The 22,415-nt window shown below is 42.5% G+C and overlaps 1 protein-coding gene across 1 annotated transcript in view; it reads left to right on the top strand.

Annotated features, from left to right (window-relative positions):
* Window positions 1–1,725: 1,725 nt before the first annotated feature.
* The window catches only part of DCUN1D4 (defective in cullin neddylation 1 domain containing 4), a 97,921-nt gene continuing 77,231 nt past the window's right edge, over window positions 1,726–22,415 (top strand). The window contains 2 exon segments of the mRNA XM_049886258.1: window positions 1,726–1,795; window positions 1,798–1,869. Coding sequence (XP_049742215.1) covers window positions 1,726–1,795; window positions 1,798–1,869 — 142 coding nt within the window.

The raw sequence follows: 22,415 nt of genomic DNA, 5'->3' as shown, positions 1-22,415 counted from the left end.
TTACCCGTTTGTGGTGTCATTCCTTCTGTGTGGCAAGATCTGTGGAATGTCTTGGCTGCAGGGCTGAGGAAGGGCTTTGGAATACAGGGAAGTGGTGTCTGAGTGTTGCTGTTGGGATTGTAGGTGATGGGGGTGGGGAGGGAGGAGATCCTCCGTTAATATCTTAAAATATTATTCCTCTACAATAATATGGTGGGTGTAATGAGTTGGTTTGAAAGCAATGGAAAAACAAGGTGGTAACTCTAGAAAATGGTGCGAATTCTCGATTTAGGAAACTCAAGGATCAGAAGAATTCGCCTAAATTTACGCCCTCCTTTTTTACCAAATGGCAGCCAGTTTCATTTCTGTATAGACTCTTCAGCGTTAAAGACGTTGGTCATTTTAATTTACGCTACTTGCCCTTTGTGGGCTGGCCACCTGATCCCTGGACTGCCGACGTGCCAGACTGACCCCACGGTCAGAGCGTGACCCTGAATTTCCTTCCTATATGCTGTTTGGGGGCATACAGACGTCTATGCCTGTAGTATTTCAAACACTGTAGAACAGCCTATAGTTGATAAAAGGGTGTTAATTCTGGAAAAATACATTTTGAAAGCGGGGAGAAGATGGATTGTTGTACAAGAAATGGGAATTTGCTCCCATTTTCATGTCTAGCAAACCAGAGGGTTTGCTAGACATGAAGACGCGGCAATTCTTGTAGGAAACAGACGACCGAAAAGTCCCAGTCCAAGTTCCGCGCGCACTGGGCTTGTGAAGAGAGCCGCTTTGAAGCATGCGAGACAAGTGGCTGGGAGACCTGGACGCTGAGACTCAGGAGCTAGGGAGGGGCTGAGCTCCCCGGGGAAGTACAAGCTTCCCCAACTGCGCTCCCTTGTCTACGCTCTTCGGGTATCCCTTCTCTTGCTTTGTTTCCGACGCCGACCCATCTTTTTCGGTTGGTCTCCGACTCCACCAATCCGGCCCCTGACGGGGCGGGGCTTCAGGGTCAAGGTAGACCAATTCCCCAGCCTCGCCCCTACACGCGCTTTCGGACCCCCGGGGGTGACTGACAGCAGGCGCGCCCAACCTGCTACTCCAGATCGTGGTCTCCGCTAGGGGCGTTGCGAGGACGAGGCGTCAGAACCAATCGCCTTGGATCTTAGGGGCGGGGCCTCTTCGCCAGCTACAGAACCGTTCTATCGTCACTCATTTTGTCAAATCAGAGACTCGGAGGGGCGGCCCCTTATCCGAGGTCCAACCAATGGAGAAGGCGAGGTGGGCGTGTCGGGAGTGCCTGGCGGCGGGTCCTCAGCTCCAAGCTGAGGTGCTGAGAGCCGGTGGGGGGACCGCGAAGCTAGCGCGGGAGACTGGGCGGCGAGTGGGGTGTGAGCTGTCCGAAAATGCACTCGGATGCCGCCGCTGTCAGTGAGTAACGGGGAGCGATCAAGCTGGGTCCGGGCCGGGCGGCTGCCAACACTCTCCACTCGGTTCCCGCAGTCCCCGCCCCGCGCCTCCTGTCCCGAAACGTGCCAGGAGCCCCTGCCCCGGAGCCACCCCTTTCCCTCCCGGGGCCGGGGCGGGCGGTGACGCTGCGGGCTGCGCGGGGCGGGGGCGGGTGTGGGGGAGGGGGACGGCCTGCCGGGGGCGGGCGGAGGTGTGGGGGGTGGGGACTGGCTCCATTTGAGTGTTGGGGGAAGGGGGGGCGGGACGTGTGATGAAGGGCCCGGACCCGAGTGTCCGGGGTGAATGGAGGTGGAGGCGGCGGCGGGTTCTTGCAGGCAGGGCCAGGAGGTGGTACCGGCGGCGAGAGGGAGGGAAGGAGCAAGCGGGGCGCAGGGGTGAGGGTTTTCAAGGGGCTGAGCGGTGCTGGCGGCTCCGGGAGAAAGGCGGGTGAGTGCGAGGGGAACGCGGGGGCGGGGACAATAGGAAGAAGGGTTGGATGGCTGGAGTGGGGGGAACAATAGGGTGGGGGGACGGGGGCCGCGGTCAAGCGGGGCAGGAGCGCGGCCAAGGGGACGAGGGCTGAGGTAACGGGAGAGCGAGATGTCGGAGGGATTGTGGTGTGATGGGACAGTTGGGGAGTCTGGCAGGCGGGTGGGGTATAGGAAGGTTGGTAATGGGGGAAGATGTTGGGGCGATAAGATGGGGCAGGTGTTAGGAAGAGGGTAGTTGGGAGTAAGAGGAGAGGAAGATAGTGGGGAGAGTTTGGGGTGGCAGGATGGGAGCAGGAGATGCAATGGGGGTGGCGGGCTAGTTAGGGAGGAAGAGGAGGGTGGGAGGGGCTGGAGCAGCGGGAGGACTGTCACGTCCGGATTGGGTCCGGCACGGGGCTTGGGGGATGTCGGGTTGTGTTTGGGCAAGGTGCTCCCTCCCCCGTCTCAATCAAACCAGGGTCCTTGGAGGAGGCAGCCCACAGCTCCGGGGTGCGGGGAGAGCAGAGGGCGGGGCTGAGGTAGGGGGCGGGGAGGTGCCCCGAGGTTGGAGCTGGCCGCGGTTTCCCCAGAGCGGCGGGAAGCGAGGTCAGCGCTGGCGCGGGCTCCGGCTGTGAGACTGAGAGGCGGGGCAGGGGTGCGGGCTGCGCGTTTTCCGCGGCGGGAGCCGGGGGACTGGCCCTGGCGGCCAGGTGGGGGGTTAGCGCAGGGGAGGTGTAGGGATCCCCTGGCCGTTCGGGGGTTTGGCAGAGACTGTGACGCAGTTGTCTAATTTCTGGCCGGCAGGTGTGGAGGCTGGTGCCTCAGGGCCCGCTTCCCTGCGGGGAGGGCCGGCCCGGAGGCTCCATGCATTGCTTGGGGGGCGCGACCTCTCCTCGGAGCGCGAGGAGGACGCTTTAGGGGTTTCCTTTAGCGCCTGGCTCTAGTTGCCGGGTGTGAAGGGTAAAGGCGGTCCCGCGGAATTCTGGGACTTGTAGTCTGGGCCGCGCCGGGCTGCGGTTGGGTTGGGTGCACGTGGGTAACTGTGGAAACGAGTCCCAGAAGGCAGCGCGCCCCTCGGAGCCTCTCCGTTCTAACTCCTGCTTTATTCCCCGACTGACCGGAGCGCGCTCCCGGGAGGCGCTCCTGTTCACTGTGCTGAAGTCATACAGTAGACCTTCTGCCTGTATCAACCGGGGAGCGGAACTCAAGCACGGGCTCTGTCCTTTCACTCTTGAGTTCTTGATCCATGAGTTAATTGGTTTCCTCTACATTTGATTGACTAATTTGTAGACTGAGTGCTTAGTCTTCAATCAGTCATATCGCACGTAGATTATGGAAACATAGTCAAGTTGCAACATAATCTAAAGCAGCGTTTGTTGTTAGTTGCTGTGAAGATTCAGACTCATGGCGAGCCTATGAGCAGAACTGCTCCATAGGGTTTTCAAGGCTGTGACCTTTAGAATCAGATCGCCAGGCCTGTCTTCCTAGGTGCCTCTGGGTGGGTTGGAACCACCAACCTTTGCTAGTGGTAGTCCAGTGCTTAGCCATTTTTTACACCCAGCCGGCAAGGCAGCGTTCAGGATCATGTATTTATTGTGGCATCCCGTGTGTGTAAAACACTTGGTTAAAAGGTTATCCTTATGTAAATCTGGAAAGGAAGTAGAGACAAATGTAATGCGTGGGAAGATAGTATAAACTATGCATTTTTATTTCTTAGGCTGTTTGGATTGTCCAAGGATAAGGGGACTTTTTGAAAGAAGATTGTCTTGAACTGAGTGATGGAGACAGTTTAATGGAATTTAGGATGGAAATTAGCTCCGTTTGTAAAGCCAGCATAAAAAACGTGAGGGTGAGCAAAGGGAATATATGATATTTTCAGTTTTCGGTAAAGTGTGAGGAGCAAATGAGACTAGAGGGAGGCGAGCTATATAAAAAGCAGACCTTAGGAGATTTTTGTTTTGTTTTAAGCTACAGGCTGTAATTCTCTGTGCTTCTTTAATGTGAGAAACTCTTGTGTTAGTCTGTAGACACCTCAAACGTCACATCCATTACCTTTTCCCTTTGCCGGTTATACCCTGTGACTCTGAAATCGTAATGCAGAAGGCCGTAAAAGATTAGTTTCATGTGATACATAAGGAATTATGAAATTATTGCTAGCATAGTCACTAACCTAATGATAAAAATTTTACTAAGAAGAGCTAAAATCTGGAAACCTTTTGGGTATGGTTACTGAACTTGAATACTCGATTGCGTGGTGGTTCTTTTCATAATGGTTGAAAAATTGGACAACGTGTGATGATTTGGGGAAAAGATTTATATCTGTCATATTTTACTTAGCTTGTGTTGAAATATCCAGAAAACCCTTTGTAATATGTAAGTATGTAATGTGGACATTTAAAAAAATTTCTATTCTGGAATTTGCTTTTCCAAAGGGTAGTTAAAGCAAGGTGATTTAAAAATATATAAAAGCTACGATTGTCTTCAGGATGTTGTTTTTAAACAAAATATTAGGCCAGTCATATCTCTTCCCTTTTCTCTTTTATTTTTACTCTTACATCCTAAAGGGCAGGTGCCTTTTATGTACACAGTTTCCTCCCCCCGCTGCCCCCAACAAGCCCTAGGCTCCTACACAATATCAGGTTACACTTTTCTGCTCTGGTTTTTAGGTTTCTTTTTAATTTTTGGTCCTTGGAGAGTTCCCTTTATTGTCTTGTGAATGAAGTCATGCATTTAAACGGGTTTTTTTAACACTTCGCTCAGAATTTCTGGGTATTTTATACTGGCAGGGATTTTTAGGTTATCTTCCCTGTAACATTGCCAGCAAAGAAGTTCTGCCGTGATTTTTTAACCTGGAGAACTTCTGTATACCTATCCTTTTCTTTGTTGCTGTCTACGAGAAGTATCCCTACATAGCACTTGATCACGATTATTTCACGCTTTATCATTATCTGTTCTTTTTTTATCTTTGGCTGCTCCCAGCAGCTCTTATTATTTTATGGCCTTCTTCCTCACTATAAATACATTTGTATTTTTCCTATCTCAATAGCAATAATCCTGTTAACTCAGTGGTGTAAAAAACCTGCAGATAAGAAACTGATCTCATGACCTCCGTTGTATATTTAGGATGTTTTTGGCAAGTGACAATATTCAACTAAAAATAATTTAAATAACTATTGTTATTTGCTGTTGACTCCGACTCATAGTGACCCTATGTGACAGGGTAAAACTGCCTCATAGGATTTCCTTGGCTATAATCTTTACAGGATCAGACTGCCAGACCTTTTCTCCTGTGGAACAGCTGATGGGTTTGAACTGCTGACCTTTTGGTTAGCAGCTGAGCACATAACCATTGTACCATCAGGCCTCCTTGGTTTAAATAATAGGGCTTATTTTTGTCCAGTAACAAGAAGTATGGAGATAGGTGGTTCTAACCTGGTGCAGGGGCTTAATTATGACATGAAAAACAGGTTTTTTGCATCCTTCTCTTTAAGTATTTTGGTTTTTGATCCTCATGTTTATTGCCTCATGTTTGCATTAGGGTTGCTGCGGCACCAGACATCATGCTAATGTAAGAAAGTAGAGAGGGAAGGAGGCTTATTTCCTTTCAATTTCCTCTTTTCCAGAGAGCTTTTTCCAGACCCTAATTTAAAGAAAAATATTTCTGAAGCAGTGGCTACTTTATCTACTGGAACACTGGGCACTACAGAAAAAAATACTTAGATTTAAAATAATTATGCAGAGGTTGTTAAAATATATAATTCTAAAAGTGTACTTTAATACATGTTATTATATAGGAAATAAATTATAGACAAGGTGCACAGAAATGTTTGCCATATGTTAGAAATACTGGAAATATTTGGCTCTGAGTTTCCTAGTAGCAAAAACAAAAAGGAAAATAAAAACAATTGATTTTATTTATTTGGTTAATGAAACTGCAGTTATTCTAATAACCCACACTGGAATCTTAGACATTTCTCATCTTCTCTTTCCCGGGTCAGCAGTGAGAGGGAGCGGCTACAGCTCTTCCCTTCCTGACCTTGCTTTCTGGTACCTATTGCCATATACTATGCCTGATCCAAAGAGTCCTAGTGGCACAAGGGTTAAACGCTTGGCTGTTAACCAAAGGGGCAGTGGTTCGAATCCACCCAATGGGAAAAAAGATCAGACAGTCTGCTCCTGTAAAGATTACAGCTTAGGAAACCCTATGAGGCCATTCTACTCTGTTGTATAAAGTCACTATGAGTTGGAATTGGAATCAACTCAATGGCAAGCAACAACAGATCTGATCCAGCCTTTTGTGTATTGTTGTAATAACCAGTAATCCTTTTGCTGATCTCACCTACTCTAACTTTGTCTTCTTTATCACCAGTTGAATCTTCACCCAAAGACCTTGAGAGCTCCTAGTTGCTTACAAATATAGACTCCCCAAGACCTAGAATTGAATAGCTTCTGTAGTTCAAGTTCATTTTCTTCTCCTTAGAATGCTACCTCCTCCCCCACTGTCCTCAATTCTGCTTCTGTGGAACTTTTCTTCATTGTGTTCCCTCTCCAGCAAACCCTCTCTCCTTCCGTTGAAGCTCCAAAGTACTGTCTAGTTTTATTATTTAATTTTACCTTATTTAATAATACTCCAGACCATTTGCTGTCAGATTGACTCCAGCTGTCACAGGCAACCCCATGTGTGCCCCGTAGGGTTTTCAGTGACTGATTTTTTGAAAGTAGATCACCAGGCCTTCCTTCCAAGATGCCTCTGAGTGGACTTGAATTGCCGATTTTTCAGTTAAGGTGAATGACATTAACCAATCGCACTAACCAGGGACTCCTATTTAATAGTAGCTGCTTTTTTACTTATTTACTCACTCCCCCGTTAGATTATAACCCCTTGAGATCTGGATCATGTTTTCCTTAGTATGTACTTTAGAGTCCAGCTTGATGCCTTCCTTAGGTCCTGAAACATGTATTGAATTGACTGTAAATGGTCAACTCTTGAATAATTAGTAGATTATCTGGAAATTTATAATTCTTCCTCCAGCCATCCAGCATGCATCTGAGTCCAGCTTTGATTATCTTTAGACTTTTCTTCAAGGAATGCAAACTTCGATTTATTTATTCTCTATCTTTTTTTGTATGTGTGACAAAGTCAGCCATATGCAGACTAATTTAATAGTATTTCTTTTTAAATTCATGCAGATACTAGTTTTGAAGAATGTGTGTGGCATGGAGAATTTCTCAAGGAGAGGGTAAAATGCTGTTGACATGCCGAAGGAGCAGAGGAGTGTGTTCGCAGATGTGGACATGTCATTACAGAGCTGCTGTATACAGAGCTGTGGAGAAGGTTAAGGCAGGGGCTGACAGGCCTGATGTTAAGGGAATCTGGAGTGTTTCTGCTTTTTGCTCTTTTTGTTTCTTGAACAGATTCTAGTCCTAAGGATTGATAACCTTCGTGTTAACAACACATTCCAAAAACAAACAAAAACCCCATTACTGTTGAGTTGATTTCGACTCATACAGGACAGAGTAGAACTGCCCTATAGGGCTCCCAAGGCTGCAAATTTTTATGGAAGCAGAGTGCCACATCTTTCTTCTGTGGAGCGGCCAGTGGGTTTGAACCGCCGATGTTCCAGTTAGCAGCTGAGTGCTTTAACTACTGTGCCATCGGGGCTTCTTTTAACAATGCTTTAAGATGGCTAAAAGGCTTTCTGCATTTAGAAAGTATAGTGTCTGTGAGTTGGAGATGAATTTTTTGAGGTGAATCTGACATTAATGCTGATATCTTTTCATAGTTTGTTAACTTGAAATTAATGTTAATAGCTTTTCATAGCTTTTTCTTATTTTGAAATTCAGGTTAGAAGTTCCTCTTGAGACTTGTTCTTTTAAGTAGAACATGCATTTTCAGAATGTGTTTTAAGTAGAAATATGTATTAAAGTACATTTTTAGTGTTATGTATTTTGTATGAATATTTTAAATCTAAGGATCTTTTTCTGTAGTGCCCAGCGTTCTTGCATATAAAGTATCTGCTACTTCAGAAATATTTTTCTTTTAATTAGAAAATTGTGTTAATAAATTGTTTTCAATCTGGTAGGCTTATAGTTTTTGAAACTCACATACTGAATAAAATAGTCATTTAGTGATATGAAAAAGACCCCTTCTCTTCCCAAATAGCGGTACCTCTAGGTATGATTTTTTTTAGTTCCATCTTTGAGGATACTTGTGAATATTTGTTTGGAAACCTTTTGTTACTTGCTGGCCTGTAGTATTTATGGAGACAGAATAATCCATTTGTGTCTGTAACAGTCTTATCCCCCCCCCCACTTTGACTGGGAAATTTCTACTTTAGGAGGCAGAACTGTGCAGACACACCCACTCCAGGGTGTGAATCTGAAGCCTGAAGAAGTGATGGAAAGAAGCTGGCAGCACATTGCAGTCATTTGGGAGAGGATGGCAACGGGGTGGCAGCTGTGCTGTTTCTAGAGGACACAGACGCTGCCATCCTGGTAGCCAGTCAGGTCTGGCTGTGTCAGTGGTACTCTCTGTTGTGTGCCTTTGGGCTTTGTTCTGGTTGGATGGGTGTTAGGCTTAGTGGTACTCTGGATTTCCTAGTGATTCTGTGAACTATCTACTAGCTCTTTTTTAAAAATGTCTTTTTTCTTTTAATTAGCTAGAGTTACTTTCTGATGCTTGCAACTAAGAATTCTGACACGTTCAATGCCAAGACCTGTCACTAATCAAATACTCGGTAGAAGCCTTTGTAGAGAAGAGCGCTGATCTGCCATTTCACCCTGGTTGCCTGTGCGCTCTGGTCTGGTTGGAGGTGACCCAAAGGACTGAAGGAGGGAACAGGTGATGTCGATTGCAGTTTGTTGGCGTTACCTTTGCCCATGGTCAGGTGGGCTTGTGAATCATATACATCAGCCACCCCACTGCATTTCATCCTCTGCGGTTTTTTACTGCTGCCTTTGCTTGTTGTTAGGTGCCCTCAAGTCCATTCCGACTCATAGCAACCAAATGGATAACAGAATAAACCACTGCCTAGTCTGTGCCCTCCTCACAATCGTTGCTATGTTTGAGCCCACTGTTGCAGCCACCGTGTCAGTCCGTCTTGTTGAGGGTCTTCCTCTTTTTCGCTGACCCTGTACAAAACATGATGTCCTTCTCCGGAGACTGATCCCTCCTGATAACATGTCCAAAATACATGAGATGGCATCTCTCCATGCTTGTGTCTAAGGAGCATTCTGGCTGTACTTCTTAAAACATATTTGTTTGTTCTACTGGCAGTCCATTTTATTATTCAGTATTCTTTGCCAGCACCATAATTCAGAGGTGTCAGTTCTTCTTCCGTCTTCCTTATTCATTGTCCACCTTTCGCATGCGTATGAGGCATTTGAAGACACCATGGCTTGGATCAGGTGCACCTTCGTTTTCAAGGTGACATCTTTGCCTTTTAACACTTTGAAGAGGTCTTTTACAGCATATTTGCCCAATTCAGTGTGTCTTTTGATTTCTTGACTACTGCTTTCATGGGCATTGATTGTTGATCCAAGTAAAAGGAAATCCTTGACAACTTCAGTACTTTCTCCGTTTATCAAGATGTTGCTTATTGGTCCAGTTGTGAGGATTTTTTTTTCTTTATGTTGAGGTGTAATTCGTACTGGAGACTATAGTCTTTGATCTTCATCAGTAAGTGCTTCAAGTCCTCTTCATTTTCAGCAAGCAAGAGTGTGTCATCTACATAACGCAGGTTATTAATGAATCTTCATCCAATCCTGATGCCCTGTTTTTCTTCATATAGTCCAACTTCTTGGATTATTTGGTCAGTATAGAGATTGAGTAAGTATGGTGAAAGGACACAACTCTGACACACACCTCTCCTAATTTTAAATTATGGTTCTGTTCATATGACTGCCTCTTGGTCTATGTACAGGTTCTACGTGAGCATAATGAGGTGTTCTGGAATTCCCGTTCTTCACAATGTTATCCATAATTTGTTACGGTCCACACTGTCTAATGCCTTTGCATAACCAATTAAACACAGGTAAACATCTTTCTGGTATTTTTTGTTTTCAGCCGGGATTCATCTGAAATCAGCAGTGATAATCCCTTGTTCCATGTTCTCTTCTGAATCTGGCTTCAGTTTCTGGTAGTTCCCTGTTGTACTGCTACAACTGCTTTTGAATAATCTTCAGCAAAATTTTACTTGCATGTGATATTAATAATATCGTTTAATAATTTCCGCATTCTTTTGGATCACCTTTCTTTAGAATGGGCACAAATATGGATCTTTTCCAGTTGGTTGGCCAGGTAGCTCTCTTCCAAATTTCTTAGCATAGATAAGTGAGTGCTCCCAGCATTGCATCTGTTTGTTGAAACATTTCAATTGCCAGTTACCTCTTTGTCCCTTAACAAATAACTTTGAGAGGTGTGATGCTTAAGGAGCTGATGTACAACTTCTTGTTTATTTCTTTGGATCTAAGAGTATTAGCTATGAAAGTATTGTTCTTGACTTTTTTTGTGTGGAATATTTGCTTATTTTATTTAGCCAAATATCATATCTGATAGTCCTTATGGCGTTTTAGTCAACTTTGTTGAGACATAATTCACATACTGTACAAATGTACCAATTTTAAGTGTATAGTTAAATGAATTTTGATAAATACATATACTGGTATAACCACTGTTACAGTTGAGATACATGACATTTTTATTACCCTAAAAAATTCTCTCCTGTTTTCTTACAGTTAGTATGTCTCCCCTTCACTACTTTTCACTTGTAAAATATGTTCATCTTAGGCCTTTGCTGTGTCAGTTAATGACTTGTCATTTTGGTGTTTATGGGCACGACAAATACTTCAGTTTTTTTTTTTTTTAAACTTGAGCTTTTAAATCCAAAGAGAAACTATCAGTGCTGTATTCATTATAATACTGATAATCAGTACTTTACCCCAGGAAATTAGTTTCATGTTAGATGACTTATTCTGTTGAAAGGTTTTCCAGTGGGATGACTTTCCCTGCTTTTCTGTGGCCCAAAGACATACAATGCTAGGGTTTCTATCTGGGTCAGGTTGGGAAGCAGCAAAGCATAGTTGTTAGGTGTGGGCCCTGCAGTCAAAATGTCTGGGGTTCAAGTCCTTGATCTCCTATCTATTAGTTTATGACCTTGGGTAAGTTGCTTAAGTTTTCTGTGTTCCTTCTGTGGGCTTCAGAGCTCTCGTGTATAAAAGTGCTTACTGCAGGGTATGGGGTTGTTCAGTCAGCAAGTGTTCATTATTGCAATTACTGTGTAGCACACCCTGTTCTAGGTGCTGAGGTGAACAGAAGAGACAAATCTTGAAGTTTTCATTCTAGTTTGAAGAAGACAGTTAGTAAACAAGTAATCGTGTAGCTTATCAGAGAAAAATAACAGGGAACAGGAAGAACACTGATACGCCTTTGTGGGTAGAGGAAAAAGGAGGCAACACAGGGTGTTGTAATTTTAATGAAAGCATATAGGTCGGACCTCACCAAGTTTTTAAGTTAAAACATGGAGGTGAGGGAGCATTCCAGGCAGAGCAAACACAAATGAAGACGTGCTGAGGGGGAAGCACCCCTGCATTTGAGGAACAGTAAGGAGGCTTATGTGCCTGGAGTAGAGTTGAGTGGGTAGAGGGGAAGAAAGTAGGAGGAGAGATCCAAAGTGATCCTGAGGGAAAAGATTGTGCAATATGAAAAATGTAATGTCACTGAATTTTACATGTAGATATTCTTGAACTGGCAAATGGTTTTGGTGTGTGTATTTTCACCACAATTAAAAAAAAAAAAAGTGGTCCTGAGGATTAAAAAATGAAGTAAAACACATGAGGTATTTAGAAAAATGCTTGGCACTTTTTTTGTTGTTGTTAATGATTATTGTGTAATAACAGTTTTCTCATTAGACATTTATGTAGGAAAGAGAAGAACCAAGTGAGCCATTCCCTCACTCAGCCATTCAGCAAATGCTTGAGATCTTTCTTTTTCAGGCACTGCTGCTACAAATAGGACTGAGCCGGAATCTCTGTGTTCAAGGAACTTCTTCCAGTTAGTTCAGGGGTGGAGGCAGAGATGTAATGAACAGTGCAAATATGGGATGATGACTGGTAGGTTAGATGGAGACCCCAGTTGCTTTGGGAACATAGGGGAAACCATAAAATTAGACTTTAGGTGAGAATGAGGAATTGTCATGTGGGTTTAGCTATGTGAAGAAAAGAATCTGTGTTTGAATACTTGTAGGTGCTTGGTGGTAGTGGTGTGGAAGGGTTGCTTTCTAAGCAGTCAGAACAGCATGGGTGGGGATACAGAGGACTGTGGCAGTAGAATGGGTGTTTGGTTGGTCAGAGTGAAGGGGAGGGTGAGAGAGGGTAGGCAGGAGCCAGATGGGGAAGTGCTGAAAAAAGGCACCAGGGAGAGTTTAGGGGTGGAAAAGAAATGAAAGAAGGAAAGAGAGAGGTCAAGGAGGTGGGGCACAGGAAGAAAGGAGAAGTGAAGAGGGGCAGGTACTAACATGTATACAGTGCTGACTCTATTCCAGGATCTGTTGTAAGTGCCTTGCCTGCATTTACTCATTTGATCCTCATAGCAACTCTCTGAAGTATGGTTGGTGGTATTGTTATTCACATTAAACAGATGAAGAAGCTGAAGTGCCAAAAGGTTAAGTACCTTTCTCAAGGCTACACAGTTTGTAAATAACGAATAGAGGTTCTAACTCAGGCATTCAGGCTTCAGGGTCTGGGTGCCTTATCACTGCCAGTGAATTAATACTCAGCATTTGTGCTTTTCATTTAATCCTATGGTAACCCTGCAACTGTATTGGAATTCCGTTTTTTTGTCACTGGCCTATGAATGATAACAGCAGAGCCAGTTGATAAGATTACCTCTGGTTTGCTTTTGGTTCTTTTCTTCTTGGAATGAGTCCCAGTAAGATTAGGATTTCTGAATCCTTGATTTTTGCACTCCTCTTCTTTCCTCTTTCATTTCTGTAGACTTGATCACAATGACAGTAGACATTTAAAAACTGATTCTAATTGGGCAACTGAAGAATTGTGGCAAAGAAAAATACTTCCATACTTTTCCTTAACTCACTAAAGGAATAGTTATTTTTAGTCCTTTTAGATTTTATTTATTTTAAATAGATGTGTATTAAATACTTTCTAAAAACTTATTATCTTCAAATATAAGAACATTGCAGAAAAGCCTAGAAACATGAAATTTACTTATAATTCTACCATCTTAGTTGTTGCTGTTGTTAGGTGCTGTCAAGTCAGTTCCGACTCATAGCAACCCTGTGTACAACGGAAGGAAACACTGCCTGGCCCTGTGCCATCCTCATAATCGTTGTTATACTTGAGCCCATTGTTGTAGCCACTGTGTCAATCCATTTCATTGAGGGTCTTCCTCTTTTTCGCTGACCCTCACTTTACCAGGCATGCTGTCCTCCAAGGACTGATCCCTCCTGATAACATGTCCAAAGTATGTGAGACATAGTCTCGCCATCCTTGCTTCTAAGGAGCATTCTGGTTGTACTTCCAAGACAAATTTGTTTGTTCTTTTGGACCCCATAGCCCTCAGGCCAACAATTCGATCCGTCAGGGAGTTTGGCTGTGTCTGTGGAGCTTCCGGAAACCGTGGTGGCATAGTAGTTAAGTGCTATGGCTGCTAACCAAGAGGTCAGCAGTTCAGATCCGCCAGGCGCTCCTTGGAAACTCTATGGGGCAGTTCTACTCTGTCCGATAGGGTCGCTATGAGTCAGAATCGACTCGACGGCAGTGGGTTTGGTTTTTTTGTTTTATGGAGCTTCCATGACCTAGCCTTGTACAAGTTGTGCTGGCTTCCCCAGTATCATGTACTGTCCTACCATCACCAAAGTTACCACTTATCTATTGTCTATTTAGTGTTTTTCCATCCCCACCCTTCCCGTTCCTCGTAACCATCAAAGATTGTTTCCTTTTGTGTGTAAACCTTTTCATGAGTCTTTATAGCAGTGGTCTCATGCAATGTTTGTCCTATTGTGATTGACTTATTTCATTCAGCAGATTCATCCACGTTGTGAGATGCTTTGCAGATTCATCATTGTTCTTTATTGTTGTGTAGTACTCCATCGAGTGTATGTATCATAGTTCGTTTATCCATTCATCTGTTGATAGGCATCTAGTTTGTTTCAGTTTTTTTGCTGTTGTGAACAATGCTGCAGTGTGATGGCTCTTATTTCTTTAGGATATGTGGGATTGCTGGATCGTATGGCGTTTCTATTTCTAGCTTTCTAAAGAAGCTCCACGTCGTTTTCCAAAATGGTGGTATCATTTTTCATTCCCAACAGCAGTGCTTAGGAGTTCCAATCTCCCCGTAGACTCTCTAACATTTTATTTCCTGTTTTTCTGATTCATGCTAGTAATGTGGGGGTGAGATGGTATCTCATTGTGGTTTTGATTTGCATTTCTCTAATGTTTTTATTTTTTTTTTTAATGACTAGTGATCACCAGCATTTCCTCATGTGTCAGCTGCTTGAATGTCTTCTTTGGTGAAGTCCTATTCATTTCCTTTACCCATTTTTTACTGGATTATTTGTCTTTTTGTTGTAAAGGTATTGGATCTTCCTGTAGATTTTAGAGATTAGACCTTTTTCGGATTTGTAATAGCCAAAAAATTTTCCCATTCTGTATATTCTTTTTTTACTCTTTTGGTAAAAATCTCTTGATGAGCGTAAGTGTTTAGTTTTTAGAAGATCCCAGTTATCTAGCTTATCTTCTGGGTTTGTGTGTTGTTAGTTATGGTTTATATCCTATTAATGCCGTGTATTAGGGCCTCTAGCGTTGATCTTTTCTTCTATGAACTTTATAGTTTTTGGCTTTATATTTAGGTCTTTGATCCATTTTTAGTTAGTTTTTGTGTATGGTGTGAGCTGTGAGTCCTTTTTCATTTTTTTTTTACAGGTGGACATCCAGCTTTGCTGGCAGCATTTGTTAAACAGACTGTCTTTTCCCCATTTGATGGACTTTGGACCCTTATCGAAGATCAGGTGACCATAGGTGGATGGATTTACATCTGGGTTCTCAATTCTGTTCCTTTGGTCAGTGCGTATGTGGTTGTACCAGTACCAGGTGTTTTGACTACAGTGGCTGTATTGTAGGTTCTGAGGTCAGGTAGTATGAGTCCTCCTATTTTATTTTTCTTCAGTAGTGCTTTACTTATCTGAGGCATCTTCCCTTTTTATATAAAGTTAACAATTAGTTTTTCCATCTCTTTAAAGAATATTGTCGGTATTTGGATTGGGATTGCATTGTGTTTGTAAATCGCTTTGGGTAGAATTGTCATTTTCACAATGTTGAGTCTACTCGTTCATGAGCATCATATGCTTTTTCATTTATGTAGATCTCTTTTTGTTTCTGGCAGTAGTGTTTTGTAGTTTTTTTTATATGGGTCTTTTACATCCCTGGTTACATTTATTCCTAAGTATTTTATTTTTTTAAGGGCTACTATAAATGGTATTATTTTCTTGATTTCCTTTTCATCGTTCTCTTTATTGGTGTGTAGGAATCCAATTGATTTTTGTGATTATCTTGTAAACTCTGTTTAATCTTTCTGTTACAGTAGTTTCCTCGTGGAGTCTTTTGGGTTTTCTATGTATAGGATCATACCATCTGCAAATAGGGACAGTTTTACTTCTTCATTACCAATTTGGATGCCCTTTATTTCTTTTTCTTGCCTTATTGCTCTAGCTAGGACTTCCAGCACAGTGTGAAATAGGAGTGGTGTTAAAGGGCATCCTTGTCTCGTTCCTGTTCTCAAGGGGAATGTTTTCAGCCTCTCTCCGTTAAGAATGATGTTGGTTGTTGGTTTTGTGTAAACCAAACCAAACCAAACCCGTTGCTGTCAAGTCGATTCTGACTCACAGTGACCCTGTATAGATGCCCTTTATAATTTTGAGGAATTCCCCTTCTGCACCTATTTTGTTGAGAGTTTTTATGAGGAATGGGTGTTGGACTTTGTTGCATGCCTTTTCTGCATCAATTGAGATGATCATGTGATTCTTTTATTTATGTGGTGGATTACGTTGATTGATTTTCTGATGTTGTACCATCTTTGCATACTTGTTAGGAATCCTACTTAGTCGTGGTGTATTATTTGTTTGATAAGGTGTCGAATTGTTGGCTACAATTTTGTTGTGAATATTTGCATCTATATTCATGAGAGAAATTGGTCTGTAATTTTCTTTCTTTCTTTTTTTTTTGATGTCTTTGCCTGGATTTGGTATTAGGGTTATTCTGGCTTCGTAGAATGAATTTGGAAGTATCCTTCCTTTCCTGTGTTCTGAAATTGTTTGAGTAGTACTAGTGTAATTTCCTCTCTGAATGTTTGGTAGAATCCTCCAGTGAAGCCGTTTGGGCCAGGGATTTTTTTTTTGTTGAGAGTTTTTTTTTTTTATTACCTTTTCAATCTCTTCTCTTGTTATGGGTCTATTCAGATTTTCAACATCCTTTTGTATTAGTTTGGATAGGTAGTGTGTTTCTAGAAATTAGGGTCAAGTATTTTTGCCCTTTAATATCTCTTCTAAAGATGTCATTCCCAAAGTTAGACTACAGAATACTTGTTTTTTAATTCAACTGAGATGGATGGTCCTACAGTGAAGCCCAAGTACCTGGCTATTGATAAAATAGTTTTAAAGACCTGTCACCTTGTCACCCTTTCCACTCTGTCTTTATTTTTTGCTCCTGTAGGTCTTAATCTCTTCTGTGTTCTAATAACAATAAGGATAAAAATAATAAACCTGTATTGGTATATAGTACGTGTCAGCACTGCGCTAAGTGCTTTACGTGCACCATCTCATTTAGTCCTTACAATAGCCTTCTGAAGTGGGACATGTTATAAGATGAGTGAGACTAAAGGATATTTTTTGTTCTGAACTACCAAGTGGCCCTGTGTTCTTCAGTGGGTGGGGTGGTGGGAAGAGAATGAATTGGGCCTCTTGTACCTTGTCACATTGCTTGTGCAGCCAGATCAGGTGTCTCAAGGTGGCTAACTTCTTTGAGATGGCACCAGTGGGCCCAAGCGGTGCGGGTGGGTAATGGGTGCTAGGTGGCATGCTGTTTCCCTTGGGTGGCTGGTTTCTCCAAGCCTCTTTTATGGGTCCTGTGAGAGTTAGGAGAAAGAAGCCAGCAGCAGTTTGCCTGGGCAGCTTTAATGTTTGGATCTTATTATGATCAGTGAAAATGCTGAGTCACCTAAGATGACCTGCTTCTCACCCGTTATCTATTTTCCCCTCTCCGCGACTCACCGTTTTGGCTTTTGTGCCTTGTAAATAGCAAATATTTATTGGTGAGGAGAATAATGTTAACACCTTCCTCACCTCCTACTTTTGTTTGTCTTTTCATTTTCACCTGGCTTTTCAGCCCTGTGATCTTTTCCCTGGATCTTGATCTTTTTTCCTCCTGCTGATGCAGTTTCTCTGAGTGAGTTAGCCTTCCTGTCTGGTCTATGCTTAGGTTGTTGGAGAAGTAGGTTGGCTGCTGGCAGGTTGGAATTGAATCATGGGTGGGAATAGCATTTGGGTTTTCTGGTTGCACATTAGAATCACTTAAGGGCAGCTTGAGAAAGGATTGATGTTTCTACTCCCATTTTTATTTAATGGTTTGGATTGGGGCCCTGGCGGCAGCATTTTTTCAAGCTGCCCAGATGATTCTAATGTGCAGCCACTGGATTAGTATACCCATTGCATTCAAGTCGGTTCCAACTCATGGCAACCATTTAGCACAGAGTAGAACTGCCCCATAGGGTTCTCAGGCTTTAAATCTTTACGGGAGCAGACTGCCACATCTTTCTTCTGCAGAGCAGCTGGTAGGTTCGAAATGCACACCTTTTGGTTAGCAGCCATGTGCTTTAACCACCGTACTACCATTTGTTGATATTAGGTGCCGTCGAGTCAGTTCAGACTCATGGCAACCCTACATGCAACAGAAACACTGCCCAGTCCTGCGCCATCCTTACATTCTTTGCTATGCTTTAGCCCATAGCTGTAGCCCCTGTGTCAGTCCATCTCATTAAGGGTCTTCCTGTTTTTCGCTGACCCTTTACCAAGCTTGATGTATTCCTCCAGGGACTGATCGCTCCTGATGATATGTCCAAAGTAAGTGAGAAGTAGTCTCGCCATTCCTGCTTCTGAGGAGCATTCTGGTTCTGTGTCTTCCAAGACAGATTTGTTCATTCTTTTGGTATATTCAATATTTTTCCCCAACAACACAGTTCAAAGACGTCAGTTCTTCTTTGATCTACCTTATTCATTGTTCACTGTTCACATGCATATGAGGCGATTGAAAATACCATGGCTGGGGTGTTCAAGATGACATCTTCGCTTTTTAACACTTTAAAGAGGTCTTTTGGAGCAGGTTTGTCCAATGCAGTGTCTTTTGATTTCTTAACTGCTGCTTCCATGGGTGTTGATTGTGGATCCAAATAAGATGAAATCCTTGACACTTAAATCTTTTCATCGTTTATCATGATGTTGCTTATTGGTCTGCTTGTGAGGGTTTTTGTTTTATGTTGACATTAAAGTAATAAAGTAGTGAGCTGAGTTTAGTTTTGGCTGGATGGGAGGACTCAAAAGGTTCCATGGGCCCATGCTGGACGGGTCTCACAGACCTTTGGGGCTCAGTATGTGACATAATACCCAACACATAGGTAGTGCTTACTGTGTGCCAGGCACTGTTCCAAGTGCATGGCAGCATTAACTAAGTTAATCCTCCCTGGTGGCGCAGTGGTTAAGAGCTCAGCGGCTCACCAAAAGGTTGGCAGTTTGAATCCACCAGCTGCTTCTTGGAAATCCTATGGAGCGGTACTGCTCTATCCTATAGAGTCATTATGAGTCGAAATCAACTCGACTGCAACAGATTTGGGTTGGTTTAACATCCTTATGAAGGAGCCCTGGTGGTGTAGTGGTTAATGCGTTTGGGTGCTAACCGAGAAAAAGATTGGCAGTTAGAGTCTACCAGCTGCTCTGTGGGAGAAAGATGTGGCAGTCTGCTTCTGTAAAGATTATAGCCTTGGAAAAACCCTATGGAGCAGTTCTACTCTGTCCTGTAGGGTCGCTGTGAGTTGGGATTACTCGACAGTGATGGGTTTGTTTTGGTTTAACATCTATATGAGGCAGGTGCTGTTATTACCTATTTTATAGATAAAGCAATTTCTAGTTTTAGCAGTGAGGAGCATTTAGTACGTAGTAGACCCACAAATGTAGCTTTTGATTTTTCCTCATTTTAGGATATGGAAAACTTATTGCATATCTTTGTGGTTTAGTAATTTGTCCTTAGCTCTGAATATATTTATTTTTACAAATGAAATGAAGACCTGTGCCATTTATAGCTAGTGACTATCAGTGGCTAGGCACAATTTTAAATTGATGTAACTTTAAAACACTTTTTTTTTTTAAATTGTGCTTTAAGTGAAGGTTTACAGTTCAAGTTAGTTTCTCATAAAAAAATTTATACACATTGTTATGTGACCCTAGTTGCTCTCCCTATAATGTGACAGCACACTCCTCCCTTCCCAACCTGTATTTCCCATGTCCATTCAACCAACTCTTGTCCCTTTCTGCCTTCTCATCTCACCTCTGGACGGGAGCTGCCCATTTAGTCTCATGTATGTACTTGAGCTAAGAAGCACATTCTTCACAAGTATCATTTAATGTCTTATAGTCCAGTCTAATCTTTGTCTGAAGAGTTGGCTTCAGGAATGGTTTTAGTTTTGGCCTAACAGAGAGTCCGGGGGCTGTGTCTTCTGGGGTCCCTCCAGCCTCAGTCAGACCATTAAGTCTGCTCTTTTTACTAGAATTTGAGTTTTGCACCCTACTTTTCTCCTGCACTGTCAGGGAGTCTCTGTTGTGTTCCCTGACAGGATGGTCATTGGTGGTAGCCGGGCACCATCTAGTTCTTCTCGTCTCAGGCTGATGGAGTCTCTGGTTTATGTGGCCATTTCTGTCTCTTGGGGTCATATTTTCCTTGTATCCCACTACTTTTTATAGTTTGAACAAAAAGTGTGTTTTACTATGTGATAGGTCTTACATGCCTAGTCATTTTGAGGTAGAACCCATTTTAATGTTAGCTTTTTTACTTAAAATTGCATTTTGTATTCTTAAAAATCACACGCAGTATGTATCTCTGAGCTCATATATGGCTCTGTATAGACTTACGGTCTGACCTACCTCTTTATTCTCTGGTTTCAGTAACATCCAGGATACTAAGCAAACCTAATATTAGCATTTTAAACATGCTCAAGTCTCACCATCATAAAACCCAAACTAAACACTGTCTCAATCACACGTGCACTGCGATCTGCTACCTTCCTTGTTCCCTTCACAGCTACACTTCTTGAACATGTCTGTGCTTGATAGTCTGTTTCTTTGCTTCCTGCTCCATCTTCAGCCCACTTCATTCTGGCCTCAATTTTGTCATCTCATGCTTCGCTGAGGTCATAGAGTAACCTCCGTGCTGCTAAATCCAGAGAGTATTTTCAAAGCATTTATTCAGCTGTTAATTGGTGCCAGGCTTGTGCTGTTCTAGGTAATGGGGAAGCAGCAGTGAACAAAGCAAAACAAAGGTTCCTTTCTTCAGGGATCTTGAGCTCTATAGGGGATGACAAAAAGTAAATATATATAAAATATAATATCAGAGTCACAGAAGACCACATTGTGTGATTTCATTGATACGAAATGTGCAGAATAGGCTAATCTATAGTGAAGAGTAGATTAGTGGTTACCTAATGCCAAAGGAACGAGGGGAGAAATGGGGAGTGACTGCTAATGGGGTAATAAAAATGTTCTAAAATTAGATCGCAGTGCTCGTTGCTCAGCTCTGTGAATATGCTGAAAATTGTACACTAAATAGGTGAATTGTATGGTATGTGAATTATATCTCAATAAAGCTGTTTAAAAATACACCAGAAAGTGATGAGCGCTATGGAGAAATCTAAATCAGGTTGGAGGATGGAGACGCTGTTTGGATAGGGAGGTGATGAGGTGACATTTGATTAGATATTTGAATGAAGTTAACTGTCAGGGCTTGTGCACTCAGGTCAGTTCATGTAGGACCTTGTGGTGACTTGTTAAGGACTTGGATTTTTTCCTAAGCTATGCTGCAGTAACAAACAACCCCCCAACCTCAGTGGTTGAAATCTAAGTTTAATACATGCACTTTGCAGATTTGCAGGAGTCTGCATGCTACACCCTCAGTCTAGGATTTAGGGTAGATACTGACTTTTGACAACCTTTAAATTTGTCCAATATTTGCTTCACCCTTTTTTGGCAATACCAGAACAACAACAACAACAACAAAAAACCAACCCATTGCTGTTGAGTTGATTCTGATTCGTGGTGACCCCATGTGTTATAGAGTAGAGAACTGAACTCCGTAGGGTTTTCTGTGACCTTTATAGAAGCGGATCGTCAGGCTTCTACAGTTTTTTCTGTAGTGCCACTGGCTGGGTTTGAACCACCAACCTTTAGGTTAGTAGTTGAGTGCAAACCCTCCTCCTGTCCCTGAAGAGCCTTTACAGATTTATTTCATCATTTTCATTGTCATCAAAAAGCATTTATTAAATGCGTATCTGTGCATAGTGCTGGAATAAAAACTTTTATACATGAGAACATCACTCACACTTTGGCTGTCTGGAGTTTATCTAATAATGAAATACTTTTATGAATCTTTATTAACCAGAAGACTGAAATGAAATAGAAATAATGCTGAATGTTTTGTATCTTTTCTGGACCATCTTTTCTCTTAAAAAAAAAAAGTTGGTAGATTGTTTTAAATTTAACGAGTTTCAATATTTTTTCTTTAATATTTAATTACTTTAAATTTGTATGCTTGATTACTAAGAAGTTTGTGTGGAAAATGCTGCTGTTTTTTTTCTTTTTTGGAGCATGACGATAGATTGCTATTTTTTGCCTAGGAATTAGAAGATGTGGGTTATTCCCAGCTTGGCCACAGCTAGCTGTCCGGCCCTGGGAAGTCACTTTACCTACTTGGGGAAAATTGGACAAAAGGATATGAAATATCTAGCTCCTCCTCCCATCTCATCTCCTGCAGGCAGTCCTTAAGGTTTTTACTTTTAGTACAATAATATTTTATATAGAGGTTGGATTCTAAAGTCTGCTTGTAAGGTGAAAGTCACCTCTATTAAAATACCCTTGGAAGTACTTTCAGAAGGTACCCTGTTGAAGATGTGTCTCAGATAAATCCAGCAAAGCCAGTTCTTTCCTCCAGCATTGGAACAGATCCCTAGCTGTTCAGTTGATCACCAGTTGAAACAGCTGGCTTGCGTTTAGGGGGCATGTTTTATGAAAAAGACATACGTTTAAATATGAAACTCATATAGTATTGTGAGATGTGCAACGTGTGATTGGCACATGGAAACTGAAACCAACCAAGGGTCTAGTGGATTCCTGTTTCCTGTCTTGTGCTCATTAAGTAGAAGGGAAGACAGTTGCCTGAACAACTGAAATTTCCTTTTTCTCTCTTTCCCCCCCT

Source organism: Elephas maximus, chromosome 5 (genome assembly GCF_024166365.1).
Source record: "Elephas maximus indicus isolate mEleMax1 chromosome 5, mEleMax1 primary haplotype, whole genome shotgun sequence".
NCBI classification, from domain to species: domain Eukaryota; kingdom Metazoa; phylum Chordata; class Mammalia; order Proboscidea; family Elephantidae; genus Elephas; species Elephas maximus.
The sequence above is the reverse complement of the archived record's forward strand: the minus strand, read 5'-3'. Positions and strand labels throughout refer to the sequence as shown.